General features: G+C 47.0%; 1 protein-coding gene across 4 annotated transcripts in view; it reads left to right on the top strand.

The window, feature by feature from the left end:
- The window catches only part of PCNX1 (pecanex 1), a 486,917-nt gene that overhangs the window by 275,518 nt on the left and 185,012 nt on the right, over positions 1-26,387 (top strand). For all 4 annotated transcript variants that reach the window (XM_078659468.1, XM_078659469.1, XM_078659470.1 and 1 more), the window contains exons 16-18: positions 7,647-7,738; positions 17,717-17,826; positions 21,530-21,635. In XM_078659468.1, coding sequence (XP_078515594.1) covers positions 7,647-7,738; positions 17,717-17,826; positions 21,530-21,635 — 308 coding nt within the window. The remainder of the gene's footprint in view (positions 1-7,646; positions 7,739-17,716; positions 17,827-21,529; positions 21,636-26,387) is intronic.

Here is a 26,387-nt window from a genome sequence, read left to right on the forward strand (position 1 = left end):
TTCCTTTAAAACCATTTTATTCTCAGTTTTAATGTAGGTGTCACAAGTTTCAGGCTCATGATTTTGCACAGTACTGTGTTGTTTCAGATGATTGAGTCAGTGTCCTACATATTGCAGTGTACTAAAACAATGTATTACCTAATTTGTTCATTTCACAAAACAAATTAGTACGGAGTCCATCCATCTCAGTTTTCTCCTCCATGTGCACATTTTGCGAACCCAAGTATTTTCGCTTACCGTCTACCATTTTTTTCTTTTGAGTGGGCATCCGGTTAAAGTGACTATGCAGGTCGCCATTCCCACTGTCAACTCTCCAGTTCACCTGTCTCATAGCCCGTGACATGGGCCCAATATTTCTTTTTTTTATTCCTGGGACATACTTTTTCTGCCATAATATACCAATCAATGTTTTTTCACCAAATCATGAATCTTGGGGGTAGCTTACTTGCCCGCCGTTGGGCATTTTCTCTCCTAGCTACTGCCAAGGATGTATTGCTAAATATCTTGCCATACCTGGGAGTGGTGTCATCCCCTCAAATTCCCAAATGGCAGGTAGGTCAGAGGGGGTCTCAGGATCCAGAAAATATAATATTTTCTCAATCCTACTTTCACTGAACTTGCTGCCAACTGAAGCAAGGTCCACTTTACAACTGGCCTGCATCACGCATAGAGCTGTGCATAAATGTGCTCCCAGCTGTCTTGCAAGAAAACTACACACCTCTTGAGGGCAGAGACCCAGACGAAGTATGGCAAAGGCACTTATGAAGCACAGATACCCTTTGTCTTAAAATTCTAAAGATATAAAAAAACAGAATTATCAAACTATCCTTCCCCGGAAATGCCCCCAGGCTGTATTATTTTATTTCCACGAGATAAGAGCAGTGTCTTTCTTCAAGAGATACAAGAAAAAGCTGAAAACCTTTGTTTGAATGTTACCTTTTGCTTTGAAATATATGCTCCACACCCTGCTGACCGAATATAGAGTATCTTGAGCTGCAAGCTGAACTGTTTCTTATCACCACCTGTTATTAATTCCAGTCCGGTATGTGCCCAGACTGAATAAGTAGTCTATCTTGGACAGTATATTGAACTATCGATCTTAATCCCTAGGTGATTGTATTTAATCCAGTGCATGTGTGTTTTATTTATCATTGAATTTCTGATGTTCTGCTCTTTTCAGATGTAAAGCGTTTCGATGCCCTAGGGTCTAGTTCGCACTGTAGAAAATGAATTGACTAACAAAAGGGGATTCAGTCACTCTGGATATGTCATCTTTCGTGTTATAGAGAGATAAACGGTTAAGGGGGGGTCCGAGGGGAAAAAATTATTATAGACCTACTGGTACCTAGTCCCCCAACTAGACACTAAAACACACGGAAGGTACAGAAGGTCTCAGAAATACAGAGGGAGAGAGAAGAAAATAGCAAAACTCTCTATTGGGACCTAATAGTGTCCTCTTTACATGCCCAGAATACACAGTTAATCTGGAAACAGCCAAGAAAACAAAAACAAGAGAAGATACACAAGGAGAGGAAAAAGATACCCATCAGCCCACTCATAAGTGGAATCTCGTCATCTGGATATGTTGGTAAATGGTGTCCTCTAGGGTCTGCCTTGGAAACAATCCATAGGACTGCCTAGTGATGGACCCAGAACATTTCACCAACAGATGACAGTATATGAGCGGGAGGGGTTGAGGTTGCAGTGCTCAAAGAAAAGGAAGAAGAAAAGGAAAATAATCCAAGTGATTCTAAAAATACCTACGATGATGTCATGAAATACTTTATTAGGGCTGACCATCAAAGTGGTATGGTTAAAAACAGTATGCTGATAGCATGTAAGGAATTGCTACCCACCAATGTTGTTATTCGGTCAACATGTTTCAGCCTCAAGGGCTTTCGTCAGGACCTATGGTGCTACTGCAACACTTACTTAAGTGATGTGAAAGTGGGATCTACATCTGCTTTCCAAACTGAAAGGAGTGTATCTTCTCCTGCATAGACACAATACAAAAGACAGAAACAGAGACATGGACAAATTATGTCAACAAAAAGAAGTGCACAGACTGCAAACTCTCGTTTCTATGGTCTTTATAATATGGCTATGAACACTTGAAAGACACTCACCCTTATTGTGGGGAGAGAAAACCTCACCTCACCTGGCCACTGCTCAGGAAGAAAGGGAGGCCACGCACTGGAAATAAACAGAACACTTAGAAAGTTATAACCAGTGGTAGTAGAAACACAATATACAAACAAGAAAAACTGGATTCAAAACACATAAATCAGAGACACACATGGTGACACAATGGCCAGACTGGTTTCCTCTTGCATCAGGAAAGTATACCACAAAGCCTCACTGACTGCACTGCTTGCACACACCTGTAGACCTATAAAGTACAAAGGCCCAGGTAGCCAGCCGCAGTCACTGGGAATAGAGGCGCCTACTCCTGTGCTTTCCACCTAGTACTCAAAGACCAAAGAAATAATGCTATTGACTGTCCCACCACCACTGACCTCTCCGTCGTTGCCTCGGAGTGAAAACTGAGCCGAGGGGGAGGCGACGACTGATGGTCACACGCGATGTTAAATACACTGCAGTGGACCTGAAAAGAAACTCCTTTGTTTCAAAATTTGATTGGCTCATGTGTAGGCCAATGGGAATCGGCTCACAGGCAGCCAACCGTGACCTACACTGATAAGCCTGCAGTGGACCTGAAAGGAAACTCCTTTGTTTCAAAATTTTGATTGGCTCATGTGTAGGCCAATGGGAATCGGCTCACAGGCAGCCAGCCGTGACCTACACTGATAAGCCTGCAGTGGACCTGAAAGGAAACTCCTTTGTTTCAAAATTTGATTGGCTCATGTGTAGGCCAATGGGAATCGGCTCACAGGCAGCCAACCGTGACCTACACTGATAAGCCTGCAGTGGACCTGAAAGGAAACTCCTTTGTTTCAAAATTTGATTGGCTCATGTGTAGGCCAATGGGAATCGGCTCACAGGCAGCCAACCGTGACCTACACTGATAAGCCTGCAGTGGACCCAGTGAGGGTGTTAGAGCTCAATGGAGGTAACCCTTATGCCAAAGACTGTTAGCACAAGGACTCTGTGTTCGGAAAAACAATCATGCGCAATCACAGCTGCATCCAAGGAATGTCATCATTCAATCCTTCTGTGTCACTATGAAGTTTGAAAACCCACTTCTGTTCTTTCCTCAATAGGAAAAGTGAAACATCCGTGACGTGACTAGGTATGTAAGGTTGTTCTAGAACCAACCATCTCAGTTCATCTGGACTATGTCTCTTGTCAAGGAAGTGAGTGGTGAGCCGTGTTGCCTGTTTTCTGCGTCTCATGGTGCTCATATGTTCCTGCACGCGCAATTTGATTTTTCTTGCGGTCATGCCGATATACCTTAGTCCACAGGGGCAGGTAATCTGGTATATCACTTTCTCACTGTTGCAATTAGTGTGGTGTTTCAATTGCCATGGTCGCGAGGTCCCAATGTCCACTTCAAGTGTTTTGCTGGTCAGTGGGCATACTGAGCAATTCCCGCAGGGATGGTGTCCTCGTACCGGGGGCAGACCCCATAGAGTTTGCGGGGGTTCACATACTTCTTGCCGAGGTCGTGTATGCACAAGAGAGTCTCTCAAGTTGTTCCCTCTTTTAAAAGAAAAGAGTGGAAGGGGAATGGTCTCACCGGAGCTGTTCAGAATGCGCCACCTTTTCTTGATCATCTTTTGGATGTTAGAAGATGATGTGTTGTACGTTGTCACGCACACCAATCTGTCTAGTGGTGGTTTGACAACTGGAGGCTCAAGCAGCGCTTCGCGATGGTTATTCGCAGCGCGTTTCATTGAAGTCCGGACAAGGTTATTCGGATAGCGTCTCACTTTCAACTTCATGGAGAGATCTTTCGCTTTTCGGCGGAAGTCTGGAATGTTTGAACAATTCCTCCGGACCCTCAAGAACTGTCCAAAGGGGAGGTTCTCACGGAGGGACCGGGGGTGATGGCTATCGAATCTCAGCAGGGAGTTCCGAGCCATGGGTTTCCGATACAAGGAGCTCGCCAAATGGCCATCTTCTGGAAAGATGACAAGATCCAAGAAGGGGAGCTCTGTTCTACTATGCTCAAGGGTAAACCTCAAAAAAGCATTCTGACCATTCAGCCACTCTTGAAACAACAAGAGGGAAGGTACATCGCCACGCCAGACGACAAGAATGTCGTCGATGTACCGCTTCCACATCATCAATTGATGATGATGAGGGTTGTTGGTGCTCAACACGTGGTGGAGGTTTGTAAATACACTTGTATTCCTCAAATGGATACACTACAAACTGTACAAGAACTTTTAGAGGCTTTCCCTTCTACCTTGACAACTCCCACTCACTTTGTCATGGAATTAGCTCGGATTGCTATGACCGAGAACTTTTTTGCCTTTGAGGATTCCCTGTATTTACAAACCTCGGGGACATCAATGGGCAGCAAATTTGCCCCCAGCCTGGCTAATTTGTATGTCCACCAGTTTGAGACCCACCACGTGTTGAGCACCAACAACCCTCATCATCATCAATTGATGTGGAAGCGGTACATCGACGACATTCTTGTCGTCTGGCGTGGCGATGTACCTTCCCTCTTGTTGTTTCAAGAGTGGCTGAATGGTCAGAATGCTTTTTTGAGGTTTACCCTTGAGCATAGTAGAACAGAGCTCCCCTTCTTGGATCTTGTCATCTTTCCAGAAGATGGCCATTTGGCGAGCTCCTTGTATCGGAAACCCATGGCTCGGAACTCCCTGCTGAGATTCGATAGCCATCACCCCCGGTCCCTCCGTGAGAACCTCCCCTTTGGACAGTTCTTGAGGGTCCGGAGGAATTGTTCAAACATTCCAGACTTCCGCCGAAAAGCGAAAGATCTCTCCATGAAGTTGAAAGTGAGACGCTATCCGAATAACCTTGTCCGGACTTCAATGAAACGCGCTGCGAATAACCATCGCGAAGCGCTGCTTGAGCCTCCAGTTGTCAAACCACCACTAGACAGATTGGTGTGCGTGACAACGTACAACACATCATCTTCTAACATCCAAAAGATGATCAGGAAAAGGTGGCGCATTCTGAACAGCTCCGGTGAGACCATTCCCCTTCCACTCTTTTCTTTTAAAAGAGGGAACAACTTGAGAGACTCTCTTGTGCATACACGACCTCGGCAAGAAGTATGTGAACCCCCGCAAACTCTATGGGGTCTGCCCCCGGTACGAGGACACCATCCCTGCGGGAATTGCTCAGTATGCCCTCTGACCAGCAAAACACTTGAAGTGGACATTGGGACCTCGCGACCATGGCAATTGAAACACCACACTAATTGCAACAGTGAGAAAGTGATATACCAGATTACCTGCCCCTGTGGACTAAGGTATATCGGCATGACCGCAAGAAAAATCAAATTGCGCGTGCAGGAACATATGAGCACCATGAGACGCAGAAAACAGGCAACACGGCTCACCACTCACTTCCTTGACAAGAGACATAGTCCAGATGAACTGAGATGGTTGGTTCTAGAACAACCTTACATACCTAGTCACGTCACGGATGTTTCACTTTTCCTATTGAGGAAAGAACAGAAGTGGGTTTTCAAACTTCATAGTGACACAGAAGGATTGAATGATGACATTCCTTGGATGCAGCTGTGATTGCGCATGATTGTTTTTCCGAACACAGAGTCCTTGTGCTAACAGTCTTTGGCATAAGGGTTACCTCCATTGAGCTCTAACACCCTCACTGGGTCCACTGCAGGCTTATCAGTGTAGGTCACGGTTGGCTGCCTGTGAGCCGATTCCCATTGGCCTACACATGAGCCAATCAAATTTTGAAACAAAGGAGTTTCCTTTCAGGTCCACTGCAGGCTTATCAGTGTAGGTCACGGTTGGCTGCCTGTGAGCCGATTCCCATTGGCCTACACATGAGCCAATCAAATTTTGAAACAAAGGAGTTTCCTTTCAGGTCCACTGCAGTGTATTTAACATCGCGTGTGACCATCAGTCGTCGCCTCCCCCTCGGCTCAGTTTTCACTCCGAGGCAACGACGGAGAGGTCAGTGGTGGTGGGACAGTCAATAGCATTATTTCTTTGGTCTTTGGTCTTTGAGTACTAGGTGGAAAGCACAGGAGTAGGCGCCTCTATTCCCAGTGACTGCGGCTGGCTACCTGGGCCTTTGTACTTTATAGGTCTACAGGTTTGTGCAAGCAGTGCAGTCAGTGAGGCTTTGTGGTATACTTTCCTGATGCAAGAGGAAACCAGTCTGGCCATTGTGTCACCATGTGTGTCTCTGATTTATGTGTTTTGAATCCAGTTTTTCTTGTTTGTATATTGTGTTTCTACTACCACTGGTTATAACTTTCTAAGTGTTCTGTTTATTTCCAGTGCGTGGCCTCCCTTTCTTCCTGAGCAGTGGCCAGGTGAGGTGAGGTTTTCTCTCCCCACAATAAGGGTGAGTGTCTTTCAAGTGTTCATAGCCATATTATAAAGACCATAGAAACGAGAGTTTGCAGTCTGTGCACTTCTTTTTGTTGACATAATTTGTCCATGTCTCTGTTTCTGTCTTTTGTATTGTGTCTATGCAGGAGAAGATACACTCCTTTCAGTTTGGAAATCAGATGTAGATCCCACTTTCACATCACTTAAGTAAGTGTTGCAGTAGCACCATAGGTCCTGACAAAAGCCCTTGAGGCTGAAACATGTTGACCGAATAACAACATTGGTGGGTAGCAATTCCTTACATGCTATCAGCATACTGTTTTTAACCATACCACTTTGATGGTCAGCCCTAATAAAGTATTTCATGACATCATCGTAGGTATTTTTAGAATCACTTGGATTATTTTCCTTTTCTTCTTCCTTTTCTTTGAGCACTGCAACCTCAACCCCTCCCGCTCATATACTGTCATCTGTTGGTGAAATGTTCTGGGTCCATCACTAGGCAGTCCTATGGATTGTTTCCAAGGCAGACCCTAGAGGACACCATTTACCAACATATACCCAGATGACGAGATTCCACTTATGAGTGGGCTGATGGGTATCTTTTTCCTCTCCTTGTGTATCTTCTCTTATCTTTCGTGTTATGCCAAATCATTTGAATTCAAAATCATTCCCACAGGGTATGGCTAAATGTTAATACCTGGCTTCAATCTCTCAGGCATGCTGTTTTCAAGTAATCCAAACATTAAGAGTTTTTCCCTGGTATAATATGATTGATGTAGTATTTTATGATGTACTATTCTGAATCTTGGTTTTATGGCCACTTCTCTTTGATACTTTTGTGCCTCTTCCCAGTATTCTCATATCTTCCTTCCATTTTTACTTGAGTGGTTGTAGTGTGTTCCATTGCTGTACTTTGTTGGTCATACCACAGCGGTGAATTTGACTAGAGGTATCCACATTTTCTACCACACCATCTTCTTACCAAGAATGGTAAGATGCAAAGGAATTCTTTTGGCGCACTGTAAACCAATCTCTCATCACAACACTGTACTTGTTTGGCTCTCTCTGTTAAGTTCTTCATAATTGAAGCCACTGTATTTAAATATTTGACTGCAGGCTTTCACATAGTGGCAAATGAGTTACAATATCTTGATGATTATTTTCTTTTTCATTTAGCCACCACAAGCTTGGTTTCAGCACTTTACAGTTTTACACGCAGTACTGTGACCGTATCACTACTCTTTGGACTATGCTATGGTGCCTTGAAGGTGAGAAACATTATATTTCTATTTCACTGTTTTGATGGAAAAATATAGCTGTCATACCCATGGATTTGCTAATTTCATCCAACTAAATTATAAAGGCTTTGAGTTATCACTAGTTTGATGGGATACGTAGTCATTTTGAATCTGATATACACTTCTAGCCGCAGATTCCTTATCTTAGAATTATACTTGGGCGTCAAACTGGATCTAGAAATGTTTCATGAGCAGTACCACTGTGTGCCGGTATGTGACGTAGTCTGCGCTGGAAGTGATGTGGTCTATGCCTATGAGGTTTTACCCCAGCGCGCTGACATAATTTTTTTTCTATCGGGTCAGTCAGTGTAGATCTGAAGAGAGCTACCCTTAGTCACTTTTTGACTGTCTTTTTCCCGCCTTTTTGTCAAAGCTTTTTGAGACTTGTCTCTTGGTGTGGCAGGAATGTCAATGAGGCAGGTTGATTCAAGCCCTGCTGCGCATGTCCCCTGCAGATGTCGGTGGTGGACCCGCACTTTGTTTGTATCCAGTGGAGCTTGAGCGCGACCATGACTCCAAGTCCTGCATCAATTGTCGTGCCATGCACCCGAGGCCTTGAGGGAGCGATCCCTCAAACTTCTTGCCACTTGACGTGTGATACTACAACTGTCTCGGTCGAGAGGAGGGTCCCGGGATCAGTTGCAGAGCCATCAAACATCGCAGTTGAAATCATCCCATTCCGTAAACCCCACAAGAAAAAGAAGTGTAAGAATTTGAAGAGGTCTTTGACTTTGCCCCATCCGTCGAAGGAGCGTCTTTGATGGATGGGGCATTGATGAGCTTGCGCCTGGGCCGTCTCTGCACGTCCCCGTGATTCCGTTAGCCAGAGCGACACCCGCCCAACTTTGACAATTTTATGAGGCCATGCACCTCATGTTTGGGCAGTCCATCCCCGCTGGAACACCTTCAGTCCCCGTGGGTTCGAGAGGGGCACCTACTGGACTTCCACAGGCGAGTTCAGCCTTGGTTCCATTCGAGCCCCTTAGATCCACAGCTGGATCCGGACTGGCGGCAGTCGAGCCACCTCAACTTTCCCTGGCGCCCGCCCTCCTGTCGACGCTCCCGGCGCCGCTGCCCCCATTCTTATCCCTGACTCCGATACAGAGCCAGATGGGCGTACTCCGCCAACTGGAGCTATTCCCTCCAGGCCATAGCCTGAGACATATTCCTATGGGCTTTGACTTGTGGAAGATTTGGAGGTGCCACTGGATCCTTATGAATACCAGTCCCTAGACACTAACGAGGACGCCGGGTATGAGGATTTGGCAGATGCCAATGGACTGGACACCTCCTGATATACTGGCTTGGTCTGTCCTTCTACCTTGGCTACAGAGGAGAGAGCCTCATTTGCTGTGTGGTGAGGAGGACGACCGATGTCTTGCAACTTCAGCTGCCATCTGTGGCTATCACGACTAACATTGTAACTGAGGTGTTTCAGTCAGGAGTCACCCCTTCAGAAGCACCTCTCCCATTTAATGAAGCCCTTATGGAAGTCCTGCTCGAGGACTGGACACAGGCTCCTGTGAACAGGACAATTGCCTACTGAAAACGCCCCGCCCCAGGTGACCCCAACTTTATCAACCAACATCCTACCCCTGAGAGCTTTGTGGTCCAAGCCTGCAGTTCCAGAGTAAACCCTCATGCATTCACTACCACCACACCAGATAGGGAATCCAAAAGGCTGAACACTTTAGAGAAGAAAATATTTTCTTCTGCCAGGCTGGCACTGCTGTCGGTGAATGCCATGTGTGTTTTGGGCTGTTACTCACATTCACTCTAGGCTTTGGTTGCACAGGTGCTGCCTGTGGTCCTGGAGGAGGCCAGTGCTATTCTCTTTCATTGCTAACAGCTGAGATGCAGCTAAGTTTCTAATCCAATGTGGCCTGGATATGACTGACTCGCTAGGCAGAGCGGTTTCTTTGTCTGTTGCCTTACGGTGCCATGCCCAGCTGAGAACTGGCTTTTCTTGGAATGTCCACATGTCACCGATAGACATGCCTTTTGATGGCTCCCGTCTCTTTGGACACAAGGTGGACTCGCTTCAAAGATAGCACAGCTAAGGCCAGGCCCATGGCCCTTTCCATGGCCCCTCGCCAACCCCAGTCTGCCTTTCGCTCCATTCATGGCCACGGAATGGGCTTCCAGCCACGTCTCTACCCGCCCAGCCACCATGGCACGCAAGCTTCCCAGCACCTGCATGGCCGAGTATGCGGTATCCACAGACCCAATGAGTCAGGCAGCCTGAGATGGGCCAGTTCACCACTTCCTTGGCAGCTGAAGCCTCCAAGGCTCTTTAGTTTGCCCTCCGACCGTCATGGGCAACCAGTGGGAGCCACGGTACACCATCACCTGCATCAGTAGATGTCAATAACATCTGACCGCTGAGTTCTCCAGATTGTCTGAAGGTGCTGCTCCCTCACCTTCTACCCCGCCACTTGCGACAGGCTGACTGAGGACCACTTCTCCCTACTCTAACAGGAAGTAGCATTTCTCTTGGCCAAGGGAGCTTGTAGCAGAAGTAGGTCATGGTTGCTATTCCTGCTACTTTCTTGTACCCAAGAAGGACCGAGGTCTTAGTCCCATCCTAGATGTGCACTCTCAATTTCTTCCTGAAAAAGTAGAACTTCAAAATTAATTATGCTTGCACAAGTCCTGCCTGCCCTAAACCTGAGAGACTGGTTGGTTGCCTTGGAAGTTCAGGACACATATATACACATTCCCCACCTGCCTATTGACAGACTTTACCTGTAGTTCATGGTAGGTCATGAGCACTTTCACTTCACCATGCTGCCCTTTGGCCTTATCAGCGCCCTCAGGTGTTCTCCAAGTTGATGGCAGTGGCTGCAGCTCACCTGCGGATAACAGGGGTGCCTGTCTTTTCCGTACCTTGATGACTGGCTGTAGAAGGCTCGCCCATCAGAGGTGATAGTTTCCTGCCTCCAGGCTGCAGCAGACCACCTACACTCGCTGGGGTTCACTATAAATGTGCCAAAGTCACAACTGACCCCTTCTCAGACACTCCCTTTGATCGGAGCTGTTCTGGACACAGTGCAGTTTTGGGCTTATACTCCCGAATGACGAGTCCAGGATATACACGCTATGATACCGATGTTTAAGCGTCTATCCTGGGTTTCAGTGAGACGGACTCTGAGGCTGCTGAACCTCATGGACTCCTGCTTGTGACACATTTCTGCGGACATATGTGGGTTCTGCTGTAGCACCTGAAGTTCCGGTGGGCTCGGCATCATGGGAATCTGTCCGACATGGTCCTGATTTCGGAGGGTACTGCAAATGATGTGCAGTGGTGGTTAATGAATCACTTCTGGGTCAGCGGCAGAAACCTCTCCAATCAGATCAGACAGTAATGACAGATGAGTCGCTCTTGGGATGGGGTGGCCATCTAGGTGAAGTGGAGATCAGTGGCCTCAGGTCTCCGGTGTAATCCGGACTCCACATCAACCTAATGGAGCTCCGAGCAGTCCGACTGGCATGGAAAACCTTTCTACTCTCCATCAAGGGAAGGCTAATGCAGGTGTTTGCTGCAGTACCACATGGCAGTGGTATTGTATGTAAACTGGTTGGGGTCGTGCACCACGAATGGCGTCTCTGTCAAGGTAGTGCAAGGTCTAAATCTGTTCACCATCACTGGAGTTTCCAAGGCGGCTGCCGCTCAGAGACGCGTTTAGTCTTAAGTGGGGCACAGCCTCTTGTGCGCCTTTCCGCCCATACCACTCCTGCCCAGAGTTCTCAAGAAGATCAGGAATAGCCTGGCCCAAGCTTTCCTTGTTGCTCCAGACTGGGCTTGCGGAGTTTGGTATCCCGAGCTGTTGAGGATGGTTATCTGAAAGAAACAGGTTCGTGTTAGATTCCTTACCTTAGAATATCCCCAGGCGTCAGACTGGATCCGGAAAGTTTTCGTCAGCAGTACCCTTGTGCGTCTGTAGGCGTCGTCTGTGGCTCCGCGTTCGTCTGCGTCGTGTTCGCCGGGATGACGTCGTCAGAGTAATTAGACGCCGCCTTCGCGCGCTGACGTCCGGTCTTCTTTTTTCAGCGCCAGCAAGCGCAGATCCGGGAAGAACATACCCTAGTCAATTTTTGACTACTTTTTTGGCCTATTTTGGCTATTCTTTAGAGCCGATATCGACTCTTGGTAAGGATGCCTGGATTCAAGCCGTGCGATGCCTGTCACCGCCTGATGTCGGTGACCGACCCCCACCACCGGTGTCTCTACTGCCTCTGGGCCGGCCACGACGACAAGTCGTGCCCCGACTGCCACACCTTGACGTCAAAGGCTAGGCGGGAGCAGTCCCGCAAGCTCCTCGAGATCCGGCAGTCTGCTCAAGGTCCCGGTCGAGGGGCCGGTCGCAGAGCCCACACCGTTCGTCGGGCTCCAAGTCCTCGCATTCAGGTAAGTCAAGGCTCTCTAAAAAGAAGTAGAAGAAGCAACATCGCTCTTCTGACTCCCCTCGCCGGTTGCGCGACTCGGCCGAGGGTGCGGGTGACACCACCCGCGCGGCTCCACCGGAGCCGCAGGCGTTGCATCTGGTCCCATACCCTCCGGTCCCTGGACTGCGTGCGACGCCGGAGGAGATTCGTGATTTCCTCATTGCTATGAGGACTAACTTCCCTCCGTTGAGGCCTGCCTTCGGGTCCCGCAGACCCGACTGGGGGTCCTAGCGCGCGTCGTCGACTACGGTCCCCGACGCCACAGGCCCCCGTGGGATCCAGGCCTGGATCCCGGTCGGTGCCAGTTGATATCACGACTCCTCTGTTGGCGCCGACCCCTCTGGTGTCGCTCCCGGCGCCGTCTTCAGACAACGCCGTCCCCGGTTTCAGCCCCGGTCCGGGTCCGGCGTCGGAGCAGCGACGCTCGACGCCGTCTCCGGCGTCGGTGGGTGAGCAATACACCTATGACCCGTCACCGTCACTTCTGCCTGTTTATCAGGACACGGATGAAGGGCAGGACTGAGAGGTGTCTGAGGACCCTCTGGCACGATAGTGCCAGTTATCTCAGGACTGGGCAGATGAGCTGGGGGGGTGGCAGTGGTCTTGATACATCGCCTGACACTGGTTTAATCTCTCCTCCTTCCGTGGCTACAGGGGAGGGTGCTACTTATGGTGTGGTGTTGCGCAGGGCAACCAAGACCTTGGCCCTTGAGCTCCCTGCTGCGGCCGTGAGGACTAATCTCCTCACCGAGGTGCTTCAGCCTCCAGTAAGCTCATTGGAGCCTCTGCTGCCGTTTAATGAGGCCCTCACGGACGTTCTGATGGGCACTTGGCTTCAAGCCCTCCACAGTGCCCCCTGTGGATCGGAACGTGGCCCAACGCCACCGCCTGGCTCCGGGCAACCCCTGTTTTCTGTCCGTACACCCCACCCCCGAGAGTCTGGTCATCCAGGCCTCGACATCCCAGACCGCATTTCAGGCTGCTCCTCCAGATCGGGAATCCAAAAGGTTTGACCAGTTTGGGAAGAAACTGTTCTCCTCAGTCTGGGGTTGCGGTCTATCAACACTGCTTGCCTTTTGGGCCGTTACACCCACTCCTTGTGGGATACGGTTGCAGACGTGCTGCCCCAGTGTCGGAGGAGGCCCAGGCACGGCTCGCCCAGGCTCTTGCTGAGGGGCGGGATGCAGCACATTATTCCATCCGATGTGGACTTGATACCACGGACTCGCTGGGCAGAGCGATTTCCCTGACGGTGGCGATCCGTCGCCACGCCTGGCTGAGGTCCGCCAATTTTTCGGGGGAGGTCCAGTCCAGGCTCATGACATGTCCTTCGATGGCCATCGCCTTTTTGCCGATGAAGCAGAAAGTGCGCTTTAGCGTTTCAAAGACTTCAGGGCTACCGCCAATTCCTTGGGCCTGTCGGGCCAGCGCCAGCAGACTTCTGCCTTTCGCCCCTTTCGTGGCCGAGGAAGGGGCGCCCCCACACTTTCATCAAGCCACAGGCCACAGAACCAACCTCAACGCGGTCACGGACGTGGAAACCACCGTGGCGCTGCAGGGGGACAAAGGCCAGGTCAGTCCACATCCACTCCTGCAGCATCTGCCTCAAAGCCTTCCTAGTCCGAGCTTTCAGGCCCATTCGACGCCAGTGGGGGGCAGGGTCCGCCATCACCTTCTCTACTGGCGTACCATCACTTCGGACAGGTGGGTGCTGCTAATAGTCCAAAGGTGCTATTCCCTCCCCTTCGAGGCGACCCCTCTAGCCATGCCACCGCAGTACCACCGCATGTCGGGGGATCACTTGCAACTTCTGCTGGAGGAAGTTACGGCCCTCCTGGCCTAGGGGCCCATCGAACGTGTTCCTGGGCCAGAAGTAGGTCGTGGTTGCTACTCCCGATACTTTCTGGTACCCAAGCAGGGCAAAGGAGGTCTACGCCCTATCTTGGTCCTCCGGAGCGTCAACAGCTTCCTCCGGAAGGAGAAGTTCAAGATGCTGACTTTAGCTCAGCGAAAAACAAAAATAGAATGCCAGTGCTGATATAAGCAATTTAGACAAACAATGTGCTAACCTGAACCTGAAAAGAAAATTCAAGGACGGGAATTGCTAGTTAATAGCTTTTTATTTGCAATATTTTTTAGAAAGATAAATTTATATTTTTTCAAATGATATAAGAAAGGCTTATTTACAAAGAAAGGACAAGTACAATTTGGAAAAAACAAAATATTTGTCTTCAATCATTCACTATTACACCCATATCACAGGCATTCAACACACTTTCACACCATTCAGGAGAAAGACTATAGAAGCATACAAGATATTTTAAAAAAATATATATACATTTACAAATTTGCTTCACAAAAGAACAACATGCCACAACCTGCGGGCAAAATACTGCATCGATAAACAGGACGTTTTTTTTATCAAAAGTACATTCGTCTCAAATGATTATGTGAGTAAACTTTTAAAGGTTCTTAGTAATGTACAGACGGGATGGAAAAATAAATTAAATAACCAAGCCGTTCTTCGCAGGTATAGTGTGGCCAGGAGCCTACGCGTTTCGAATCCCAATTGTTTTCATAGGATTCTCTTCAGGGCCTCAAGCAGTATCAGTTGGTGAAATGCTCCAAGATGGTGGAGGAGGGTCAAGAGTGGGAAGCGGAGAGTTCGTTTCTTAAGTCGGTTGTAGTGGTGTTTATTAGTTTCCAAAGTTGGACAAGAGCGGCGTGATAAGTGCAGTCAAGGTGCAGCTCTCTAAAGACGGATTTGCCGCTGCTGGCAGTCGGGCGGGAGCCGGATCGCTCGCGTTTGTATTCCGTTTATCTCACGGCAAAATAAATTTAAGGGCCGAACTTTAGCCACCTTTTTGAATCCATAATATATATGGGTTTCCGGCCAGCTGGCTCAATGGAGACCTTTAGGCGGCTCTTCGGCAGTTACTAGATTCGCTCTCGAGTCGGACGACGTGAATCAGCTCGCGTTCCAGTCGGCACTACCTTAAAGGACATGCGCATAGCTCAGGTCCTGGCTGCCCTAGACCCTGGAGACTGGATGGTAGCGTTGGACTTGCAGGACGCATATGTCCACATCCCCGTCCTGCCGGCGCTACCTGCGGCTCACGGTAGGCCTCGAGCACTTTCAGTTTACCGTGCTCCCCTTCGGCCTCACCAGCGCCCCTCTGGTGTTCACGAAAGTGATGGCGGCGGTCGCAGCTCATCTGCGCAGATCAGGGGTTCCAATCTTCCCCTATCTCGACGACTGGTTGTTGAAGGCGGGCTCGCCCCAAACAGTTGTCTCCCACCTCCAGACTACGGCCGATCTCCTGCACTTGCTGGGGTTCTCTATCAACGTGCCGAAATCACACATGTGCCTCTCTCAGAAGTTCCTCTGCAACAGAGCGGTTCTGGACTCTGCGCAGTTTCGGGTTTATCCTTTCAAGCAGCGGGTTCGGGATATTCAGGCTTTGATTCCGATCTTTCGGCCTTTATTCCGAGTCTCGGTCAGGATGACGCAGCGGCTCCTGGGGCTGATGGCCTCCTGCATCCTGCTGGTACATCACGCCAAATGGCGGATGTGGGCTCTGTAGTGGGACCTGAAGTTCCAGCGTGCACAGCATTAGGGCAACCTGTCTGACTACGTCCTGATCTGGGAGGGCACTGCAAGACCGCTGCAGTGGTGGCTCACAAACCGCGATTGGGTCAGCGGCAGATCCCTCTCCCTACCCCAACCGGAGCACACAGTGTTGACGGATGCGTCCCTCCTGGGATGGGGGGGGCCACATGGGAGAGGCGGAGATCCGAGGCCTCTGGTCTCCGGCGCTGTCCCGGCTCCATATCAACCTTCTGGAGCTGCGGGCGATCCGGCTTGCTCTGAAGGCATTCTTTCCCTCTGTCCAGGGAAGTGTAGTGCAGATGTTCACCGACAACACCACCGCCATGTGGTACTGCAACAAACAGGTTGGGGTGGGGTCGTGGACCCTTTGTCAGGAGGCTCTGTGCCTCTGGACTTGGCTGGGACGCCAGGGCATCACCCTGGTGGTTCAACACCTGGCAGATTCCCTGAACGCCAGGGCGGACAAACTCAGCCGCCGGTGCATGATGGATCACGAATTGCATCTAAACTCGGGACGTGGCACAATGTCTCGTTCAGCGGTGGGGAGAGCTTTGGTTAGATCTATTCGCCACCGAAGAGACCGCGCAATGTCATCAGTTCTGCGCATTGGAATTTCCAAGGCGGCACTCGCTCGGCGACGCTTTTCGTGGCGAGTTGAGCTGCGGTCTGTTATACGCCTTTCTGCCTATACCACTTCTGCCCAGAGTGCTGAAGATCAGGCGCGACCGGGCCAAAGTCGTCCTTGTGGCTCCGGACTGGGCACGAAGATACTGGTATCCTGAGCTACTCAGCATGTCAGTCGATCCCCCGATTAGTCTGCCTCTTCAGGAGGACCTTCTGTCGCAGCAACAGGGGACGGTCCTCCACCCGAACCTGTCCAGTCTCCACCTACATGCGTGGAGATTGAGTGTGGGCAGTTGAGGCCATTTGACTCCCTCCTGAAGTCTGTGATGTGATTCTGGCAGCCAGGCGTCCCTTCTCAAAAACGGTATACGCCTGCAGGTGGAACAAATTTGTGGCATGGTGCACAGCAAAGGCTGTGGATCCAGTTTCTGCCCCCCTTTCAGAGTTTTTCCTCTTCCTTCTTTCTCTTGCCCAGCAGGGCTCTGCTCTGGGCACTATCAAAGGCTATCTCTCGGCCATTTCAGCCTTCTTAAGGCTTCCTGATCAGCCTTCTCTTTTCAAGTCCTCGGTTGTAAATAGATTCTTTTTTTTTTTCTTTTTTTTTTTGAGCCTTTATTGTCACGTCAATCAAGTACAAGGATGGGCCTACAACCACCAGGGCCGGCCGCTAATTAGATTCCACACAGTAAAATAGCACAACTCAGCAGCCCGTGAAGCGGAAGCCCCTAGTTTCGAGTAAGAACATGCCATCGAGTGCATCAACTGAAATAAAATATGCAAGAGGCTCCATTTTATAATATGAGAAATGAGGGATCAGGTGCCATACATTAATACATCATCATACGAAGGGCGTGCCAAGTAGAAAGACAACCACAATGAGAACGAGCGCAGTTAAAATAATGGCACTAAGGCATATGAGTCAGGATAAGAAAGCATTCAGTCACAGTCCGCACAGGTTAAGCGCCCGCCCAATGATACAGATAGTACAATAGGAATATTGGCACAGATAAAGAAGGATCAATCATAAACACAAAAATGAACCCACAACACTGACCCAAGACATAAGAAACAAGAGAAAGAAAAGGTGTAAATAGATTCTTGAAGGGCATCACACACATGTTCCCTCACATGTTAATACAAGCAGCTCTGATGGGGGGGTTTTGTGTGCTTCGTGTCATGTGCCCATGGCGATTCTGAATTTGCATTGTTGGTACTAAAGTAGAACAACCTGTATACATCATGTTTTGATATGCATGTTATTTTTTCAGGATCCATGGGATGCCCAGCACATACCAGTTCTTTTTTCAATCTTTTGTGGTGTGTTAGTGGCAGTCTCTTACCATCTCAGCAGGCAGAGCAGCGATCCTTCAGTGCTGTTGTAAGTATCTCCTCTCTATATTGAATGTGAAAAATAAAAATTATGATTTGATTGCAATGCCTACCAGTGTTTTGATATGTTATATTTTCTATGTTATTTCCAAATATATTTAAATTCTTTGTCCTGTAACTTATTTACAAGTTGGCACATATTTTCTGCTGTCCCTTAAGACCATATATTAGACTGCAACTTTACCTTGCTGTTCCTACAATTGTTCCTGACGTTCATCCTCTCAGCACTCAATGCCCAGAAGTCTGTGATGAGGTTATGTTATGAGAACAACTCCTCAAACTCCCCTCACTTTCCTCTTACCCTACCATTGCTAGAACAGTTGAGTGGCATTGATTGCCTGAATTGCTCTTACGGTTTTTCCGACTTTCAACATCACCCATTTTGGAAATTTTGCTCAGTCTAATAGGGTATTTTGCCCAAATATACCCAAAATGGTAGTCATGTGGAATAAAGGTTGTAAGTAGTAAGTGAAATGGAAGTGTGTGGTATCTAGAAACAAATATAGCCCCTTTGGTTAACTAAACTCACTAAACGATATGAAATGCTGGAAACTGTGCACTTAAGGAAATACTTGCACAGTGATACATTGACTTAAATATAGTCCAGATATACCGTCTGTCCTCTGCCATTGGTCATGACTTGATACTTCATGGTTTAAAGCAGTTACAGCTGTTGAAAAGTCTTAGCATGAATGAGCACTTAAAGCATGGCCTATCTTATTGTCCTGAGACAGTCTGATCTGCTGGATCATCAAAGGTGTGAGCTCAGGTTGTATGCCATTAGCAATGGAGATGCGCATTGGGCCCATAGCGGTCACTGGGCCTTCTTTTCAACTGCTCAAGCATTACCTTGAAAGGGTGTCAGCAGCGTAGGCTACATGCCGTTTTTTCAGTGGAAATCTGTTTTAGATTCTTATGTTGTGCATTGTTTTGGAAAGTAAAGGCCGAGTCTCAATTTATTTTCTTTTTATTTGAAAGTACATTTTTACCTGAAATGTTCACAATAGGCGGTGCTTGCTGAGCCAGTCATCCTGTTGGTCGTAATACCTCCGTGTGTATCCCCATTTTAGATTTTTCTTTTGGCAGAGTTTATGAAACATCCAGAAGAGCTGTGTGGAAACTTGATAGGTGTCAAATATTTACCACAGCTGTACAAGGAGTTTTGAGTTTGGTTGCAAGATCAGCACGGAAGTTGAAACCGATACTGGCACTGAAAAAGGTGTTTTACCCTTTATGCATATGTAGAGATACTGGTTTCCTTAGCAGTCGTTGACCATAGGATGCCCAGATGGGAAAGTTATTACTTATTATTCTGTTGCACTATATTGTTTTTCTACTCGTGTACAACGTATTTGGTGATGGAGAGAACTTGTTTATGTTGTGCCCAGCACATCAGTATATTCTGTCCTTTCTTAGGGTTTGGTTTACAACCCTCCAGCCCTTCATTTTATAAGTACCATGAGTGAGAGTACCATACTAATATGGCAAGATTATCCAGTGTTCGTTTCCATCAGGGAGAAGCTGATCCTTCGGACTCCAGTGTTTAGCACTGCCAGACCTTGGCTGGCCACACCAGATCATAGTTTGCCGCAAAGTCTATGCTTTCCTTTCTGAAACGCTCAGTCCAATAAACTAAACCTCCTGTTCCCTCGACCACGTCTGCCTTTGTGAAGTAAATAGAAGAAATATATCAGTGTTTTCGGTCTCTGTTGCATAGACTCATCTGAGATTGCTGATTGGTGGCTCCCACAATATCTGTGGCTTCCAGTGATGGGGCAAGACTAGATTACTACCACTACCACGTCACGCTGAGCAGATGTCTTGAACTCTAGAGTGAGCAAGTTACCATAGAGATATCACTAGTGTTATTGGCAATCTTGGATTCAGAAATCAGGGCGAAAAGAGATACAGCAGTCACAATAAGACGGAATGATATACAGACCCTCAATACGCGAGTTAGAGAGAATGATGTCAGTTCCTAGGTGCATACTGGCCTTCGTGTTAAAAGGAGGTTTCTTTAAGTAAAAAGGACATTGTTTGCTGCAGACAACCTTTAGCAGTGTGAGATTCCTTCTTTCAATCTTTGGTTCTGAAGAAGGTGGCGTGGCCACTGAAATGCGCGTTGACCAAGTTTGCCTCCGAGAAGTGGTCCATGAGAGACATTTCCATCATAAAGCAGATACTTCCCAGAGGGCTGAATCTCTAGTAATTTGTATTTATAGTATGATTGTAGTTAGAATGAGTGTGGTTGTGAGGTATGAATGAACGAATAATAGGTTGCTGCTGGTTTATACTTTTTTGTACTTAGTAAATCCAGTTGTAATAAGAAATGAACTCTGAGTTTTACTGTTTGCAGAGATGAGTATTGCATTGTATCTATGTATGTGTGATTTTTTTCTATTCAAAATGTATACTATAATATAACATAATGCAATGAAAATTGATAATATGAATTGACTTGCTTAAAGAAAACATGATATAAATAAAATCAATAAAGTAAAAGAAAATATTGTTTGTCTTAAAGATTGAGATATTGTTCTACATTGGTGGGTTACTAGTACTTTGAACCTGAACAGGTCACAAAAAAGTAATATAGGTCAGGTAAGAGGTTTTTAGTGCAAGACTAGATTACTCATTAGTATTCCAGGGCAGGGGCACCTTAATAGTCCTGAAAATATTCTCATTGCTGCATGAGGTACCTGCTGTTCATTTACACTATTGCTTGGTGACCTGACTTTGCCACAGAACACACTACAAAACGTATAATTTGCATCAGGATCTAGAAATACAGAGAGCAAAAGAGTATGAATGACTGGACTAATGAAATGGAAGTGAATACAATAAATTCAGTTAAAAGGGTGGGTTCAGCTTGGCACAGAGACCAGCACAAATGATGCAAATTCTATCTGCAAATTTGTGGTTTTTATGAAGATGGCTGCCGTACTCCTCTACAGCATGCTGTTGTAAGTGGAAGGAGTGTGTGCAGTAGCCTATCTAGAGGTGCACATTTAATGCTGCTTTATCAGTGTCCGTTTACAGGATCAGCAAGCCCAGCTAAGGTGGGGAGAAACACAGTTAAAGCCTACCATGTGCAAGTATAAAAAAAACTAGGGACAATAGAAATATCCTAATCCTGTTTAACATAAGTGAGGAAATGGTGAATGGGCAAAGGGATTCAAAGGATCAAGGGGAGGAGGAAGGAGATTGGATGGTAGATGAGTTACGTGCATAACCCCTGTAAAAACAAGGATGGGACGTTGAAACCGTGTTAAAAGTAGGCACGTTTTTATTTTGAGTATCTCTGGCTGTTTTAATACTGTAATAACCTAAATTGCTTCCATGTTACTGCATTTCTTGAAATCATTATTGATGCGCTGTAGATGGCATTTGAGGGGAGAGGTGTGGCGCCGCGGCCAGGGCGACTGACGCTGGAATCTGGGGACCACGGTTCGATCCCCGGCTCCGGCGGCAGGTTAGCCCAGCACCATGTGACTCTGGGCAATAGCTCGCTTAATCTTCCCAACGGCCCCCAGCGCCTAGAGACCCTTACGGGTGATTGTGCGCTTTACAAATGTGGACTTTACTTTACTTTATTTGTTTTCTTTTAAAGTAATTTCATTCTAATGGTTTGTGAATTCCTTACATTTCTCTGTTCCAGATCACTCATTCGTCCTTATTTTTCTCTTTTCAAGTTCTTTAGTGTATTCAAAGATTTTTACCAATACAGAAGACAAGAATCCAGAAGACCCTCTATCAGAAGTGAAAGACCCACTTCCTGAAAAATTGAAAAACTCAGTTGTAAGTTTTTGTTTTTGGAATTATACTATGTAACTTGTGTTTCCAAAGCTAGATTTGAAGCGGGAAAGGTATAGTAACCATTATTCATGGTAAATGTTTTTGTCAACAAATGGACCATGCTTTTTTCATCATTCATGGTCAATTACAAAGTTGTAATAAAGAAGTAAAAACATTGTATACCATAAATAGCCACATTAATATTTCTCTTGATATGAACCATCCTTTTCTGACCTTTGTGACTGATGTATGTCAGTCAGTCAAATACTTTATTGCGATAACTTAATATCATACAAAGACAATGACAAATGTATAAAACAATAACACATACATTAAAAACATTTAAGAAGCAGTTTAAAAATGACAAGTTTAAAAAGAACCAGCGACGAATTAAAGAGACCAACATACACAATATTACATATTAACATCAGCCTAGCTGGTAGAAAGTGCATAGTGCTAAAGTGCAAAAGTGCATAGATACTAAGAAATATTAAAAAATATGCTAAGGGTGTCCCATGAAAAATAGTTAGAACAGGCAACTACTGACCATGTTACTTCAGTTCTAAGAATGCTGACCCAAAAGGTCAACATACTAGCTAGAATGTTAATCTGTACTACAAGGGCAAGTAGGCACATTTTTAAGTCTAATGTTCCTGCTTCTAATAGCTCTCACCAGGAAACTAGCCACATAAAACATAATCCTGGGAGTTTGTAGCATTTGTAAGTAAATAAGAGCAGGTCTGACCAAAATAAATCCTGCCTCCTTGAGTATAGGTACAAGAAACATTTTCCGAGCTTCATTATAGTGGCTACAAAACATTATAAAGTGCATGGTACTTTGCTCGGAAAAATGATCACAAGAACATGGTGGTGCCTTTTCAGGACTGATGTATGGTTGCCTCTTTACGCTGGCATTTGATGCAGCAGCAGAAAATCTCAGCCTAGAACAGTTAGAATACCCATTTACACTGGTTACCACAATGCAGGTCTCCTACTATCTACCTTCTGAATCCTCCCATTTTCTCCTTTTACCTCTTCTATGTTTTTAAATCCACATTCCCAACTTCCTTTATCTAGAATTATTAGCGGTATGGGATCTCTTCTACGTGTAAAATACTTTGATGTCTTAGTTGATGTGACCGTGTGTGAGAAAGTGCCTCTTTTGACATGGTTAGCACCACACTTTTCCTGGAAAATGATGTGGTTTCAATTTTAAGTGCACAGGGTCACTGCCAACCAGGTCCCCTTTGCCAGTGCTCCTTCCCTAAAACTGTACCACGATTAGCAATTTCAGCTCCCCTGTGAGCCCCTAGTAAATTGTACCCTCTGAATCTAGGGCATGGGGACTGAAGGTCTTCTAGGGACCCCACATCAAGGCCATGCCACTGCAGCTTGCATGCCTTGGTACAGTGAAAAAGCGACAAAGTCGACACGGCACTCTGCCTGTGTATCATGTCCAGCAGCACTGCCCAAGGTATAGGTAAGTCACCCATCTAGTAGGCCTTACAAGCCCTCTGAGAAAATGGGGCTCTGTTGCAAGACTCCCCCACTTTCTGCCTGGCTTTTAATGCAACTTTTACTGTAGAGTACTGGGTCCCTGCTGTCCAGATTCCCAGTACCAGTTTTCTTTCCCTAAATACATGTCCACACTTGCTACTTCTTCCCTCCTGTAAGTCCCTAGTAAGTGGGACCCTGGGTACCTAGGGCCCGGGGGCTGAGAAGGGCCCCCTGTGGCCCCCTCACTAGGACCATGTCACTGCCCCATCAGCTGGCATATCCATGTGAGATGAACAAAGATGACTGATATAGGCAAGTCACCCCTCTAGCAAGCTATACCAGCCCTAAGGCAGGGTGCACTACATTGCAGGTGTGGACATATCTGCATGAGCACATATGCCCCTACAGTATTGTGGTATATCCGTTAATATTGTAAGTGCCAGGGAAGCCATAAAGGGGGGAAACAGCCTTTACAACGAGGTAAATACATTGCATGCCTTTGCCAGGCATTTTTAAACACATCTTTTTACTGCGAATATGCATTTACAAAGCATGCCAATACCATGCATTTAAGGATACGTTGGGTTGGGGGGGTGGGGGGTCACCCTCAACAAATACATTGCTTTTAAATCTAAAAACAATGCGTGGTATTGGCATGCAATGTAAATGCATAATCGTGGTAAAAACATGCATGCTAAAAAATGCGAGGCAAAGGCATGCAATAAATTTACCAGCGCTGTGCGGACGTACAATCCGTAAAGAGTACATGGGCTGGAAACTAGACTACTCGAGTTTCCCAGCACCATGATGGCTTCACTTGAACCCAGGAGTGTTTAGTACCAAATCACTCCTCTTAATAAACCCTTTCTGATGCCATTGTTGGATTTATTTAAACATGTTCTCAGAGGTCACCTCAGAAGTGCCCAGTGAAAAACTACCAGCCCTGGTGTGGTATCTGACTGGCTTTAGGCAGCCTACCACCACAAGACATGTTTCTGGAGCCCTTGGTCGAGAGCCTCTGCTCTCTGAGGCCAGAAACAAAGCACAGCCTGGATGGAGGTGTCATACCTCCTCCCCCAGGATGGGCACAGTAATCGAGACGGAAGCTTCAAAGGTATTCCACCTTTGTAATGCGACCCCAGCCTTTGCTGCTAGTAGCAGATTCTGGCTCTCGGTTCAAACCCCCACTTTTGCTTCGAGAACCAGTGGGAAAGCTTAGGAAGAATAGGTGTTCCCTTGTGATGCTCCTAATCTGGTATTTGGGTGACTTCGCAGACCCTGAAACCAGAATTCGATGACCTACGAAGAAGAGCTGTGCTGCAACGAAAACTGAAGACACCAACTGCCTTGGCCCCAATTCTACCGGCCTGTCTGCAGCCCTCAAAGGACCTGCTGAAGAAGAGCAACTAGCCCCGCAGACCAGCGACCTCTAGAACCCTGGGAGCACTGCTTGCCTTCAAGAAAGACTCCTAATCTCCTGTGGACAGTGGACCTGTCCAGCAGAAACCATCTGCAAAGAAAATGAACTATGCACTGAGGAAATGCCAACTCTCCTCCAGATCCTCCTCTGCACCGGACACCCGCAGCCCAGGTCCAAGTGGCCCAACGGTCCTGCAAAGGTTCCCCAGCACTTCTGAGCTCAAGTCCACCATGGGCTGACCCATGCCGGACTCTTCCTCAATGCCTGCAGACTCAACCTGAAGACTTCCCACGACCGCGACGTGCCCAGTAAGCTGATTCAAGGGACCAAAGGACACCCCCTGCACACAAAGCCCCTCAGCCTTGGGGAGCTTGACCAACGGTGTCTCTACATCCCCTAGCATCTCTACTTACCTTGCAGCAGTGAGTGTTCTTTACCTGACCCTGCAGCCTTTCTTCAAGACCGGTCTTCCCCATTGGTTAGCATTGGGCGCCCAACGCAGTGTTGGCACACTGGACCCGGGCGCCCCTGTGCTGCTGAGGGTGTAAGTGTGGTTCTGCCTTGTGCCCCCCCACTTGTACTTACCTTAACACCATGAGATCGACCCCTGACGCCGCTTTACTCACTTGTGAGCAGCGCGACCTTCAGTACCCCGCTCTTCATTGGTTAACATTGAGATTCCGATTTTGAATTTGACCTCTGCACCCGGCTACCCCTGTGCCGCTGGTGGTGCACTCTTGGAACTGATTAGAACCCTGCATGGTGTTGACCAAAGAACCTGAAGACTGATAAGTCTAGTATTTACCTGCAAAAACTGCATTCTTGTTTTCCTTCCATAGGTTAACATTGCAAAGCTTGACAATTGCACGAAGTTTTCACTTTTATAAAGAATTTTTCATGAAAAACGTACTTGCCTTTTTCCAAAATTCTTGGGCTTAAAATAAATCTTGATAGAAGTGTAATTTTCTAAAATTGGTCTGGATCTCCTTTTTGAGTTGTATGTTATTAGTCAGTGTGTGCATAACAAATGTCTTGCACTCCTCTGTGCTAGGCCTATGGCTGCTCGCCCACATGGCCACAAATAGAGAACTTTGGGTTTCCATTAAGCCCTGTACACGTCTGGGGGAATCTGTGAACTCGGTGCACGATATAACCACTTAGTGTATACCATATACAGAGCCAGCTTCCTACACAGTGCTTAGTTAAAATGATGAATGTCAACTATTACAGTGGGAGTGAGTGGTGTGGAGACACTAGTAAGTTGCCCATGCTGTTTCCTTACTGTTCCACGTTCTTCCTTTCTCACAATTTTTTCAGACTTCCGATATGCACTTTCATTTCACTGCTTTGTGTATGCTTTCTAATGTTTTTCTGGACCCTTCTGAAGGAATTCTCTGTCTTCATACTATCCTTTTTAATGAAAATAAAAGTATTCCCATATTATATTTCATACTTAGCTACCACCCTTAAATCTTACTGTTTCAGAATGCTCTTCATCCGCATTCCTGGATTTTTCTTTGTGGGTTGTGTCAAGTACTTATAATTTCCAATCCAGGCCCTAACCCACAATTAGAATTTGCCTCTGACCACGACCACAAGGCTTTGGAAACATCAAGCAGCTGCTAACTCTCATGAAGATGTGTGACCCGGTTTAACTCTGGTGCCCTAAATTTGTCTCAAAGTTGCAGCTGTCGCACTTCATGTAGTTTATACAAGCATTGGCAATGTCAATAGACCTGTATTTAATGTCCTGTGCCCTGCATTCAGATTTCTACCTCTTTGTTACTGGGGCTACTTTACTGTTGGATGTAAAATGAGCACCAAGTACATAGGTTTAG

Source organism: Lissotriton helveticus, chromosome 9 (genome assembly GCF_964261635.1).
Source record: "Lissotriton helveticus chromosome 9, aLisHel1.1, whole genome shotgun sequence".
In the NCBI taxonomy this organism is placed as follows: domain Eukaryota; kingdom Metazoa; phylum Chordata; class Amphibia; order Caudata; family Salamandridae; genus Lissotriton; species Lissotriton helveticus.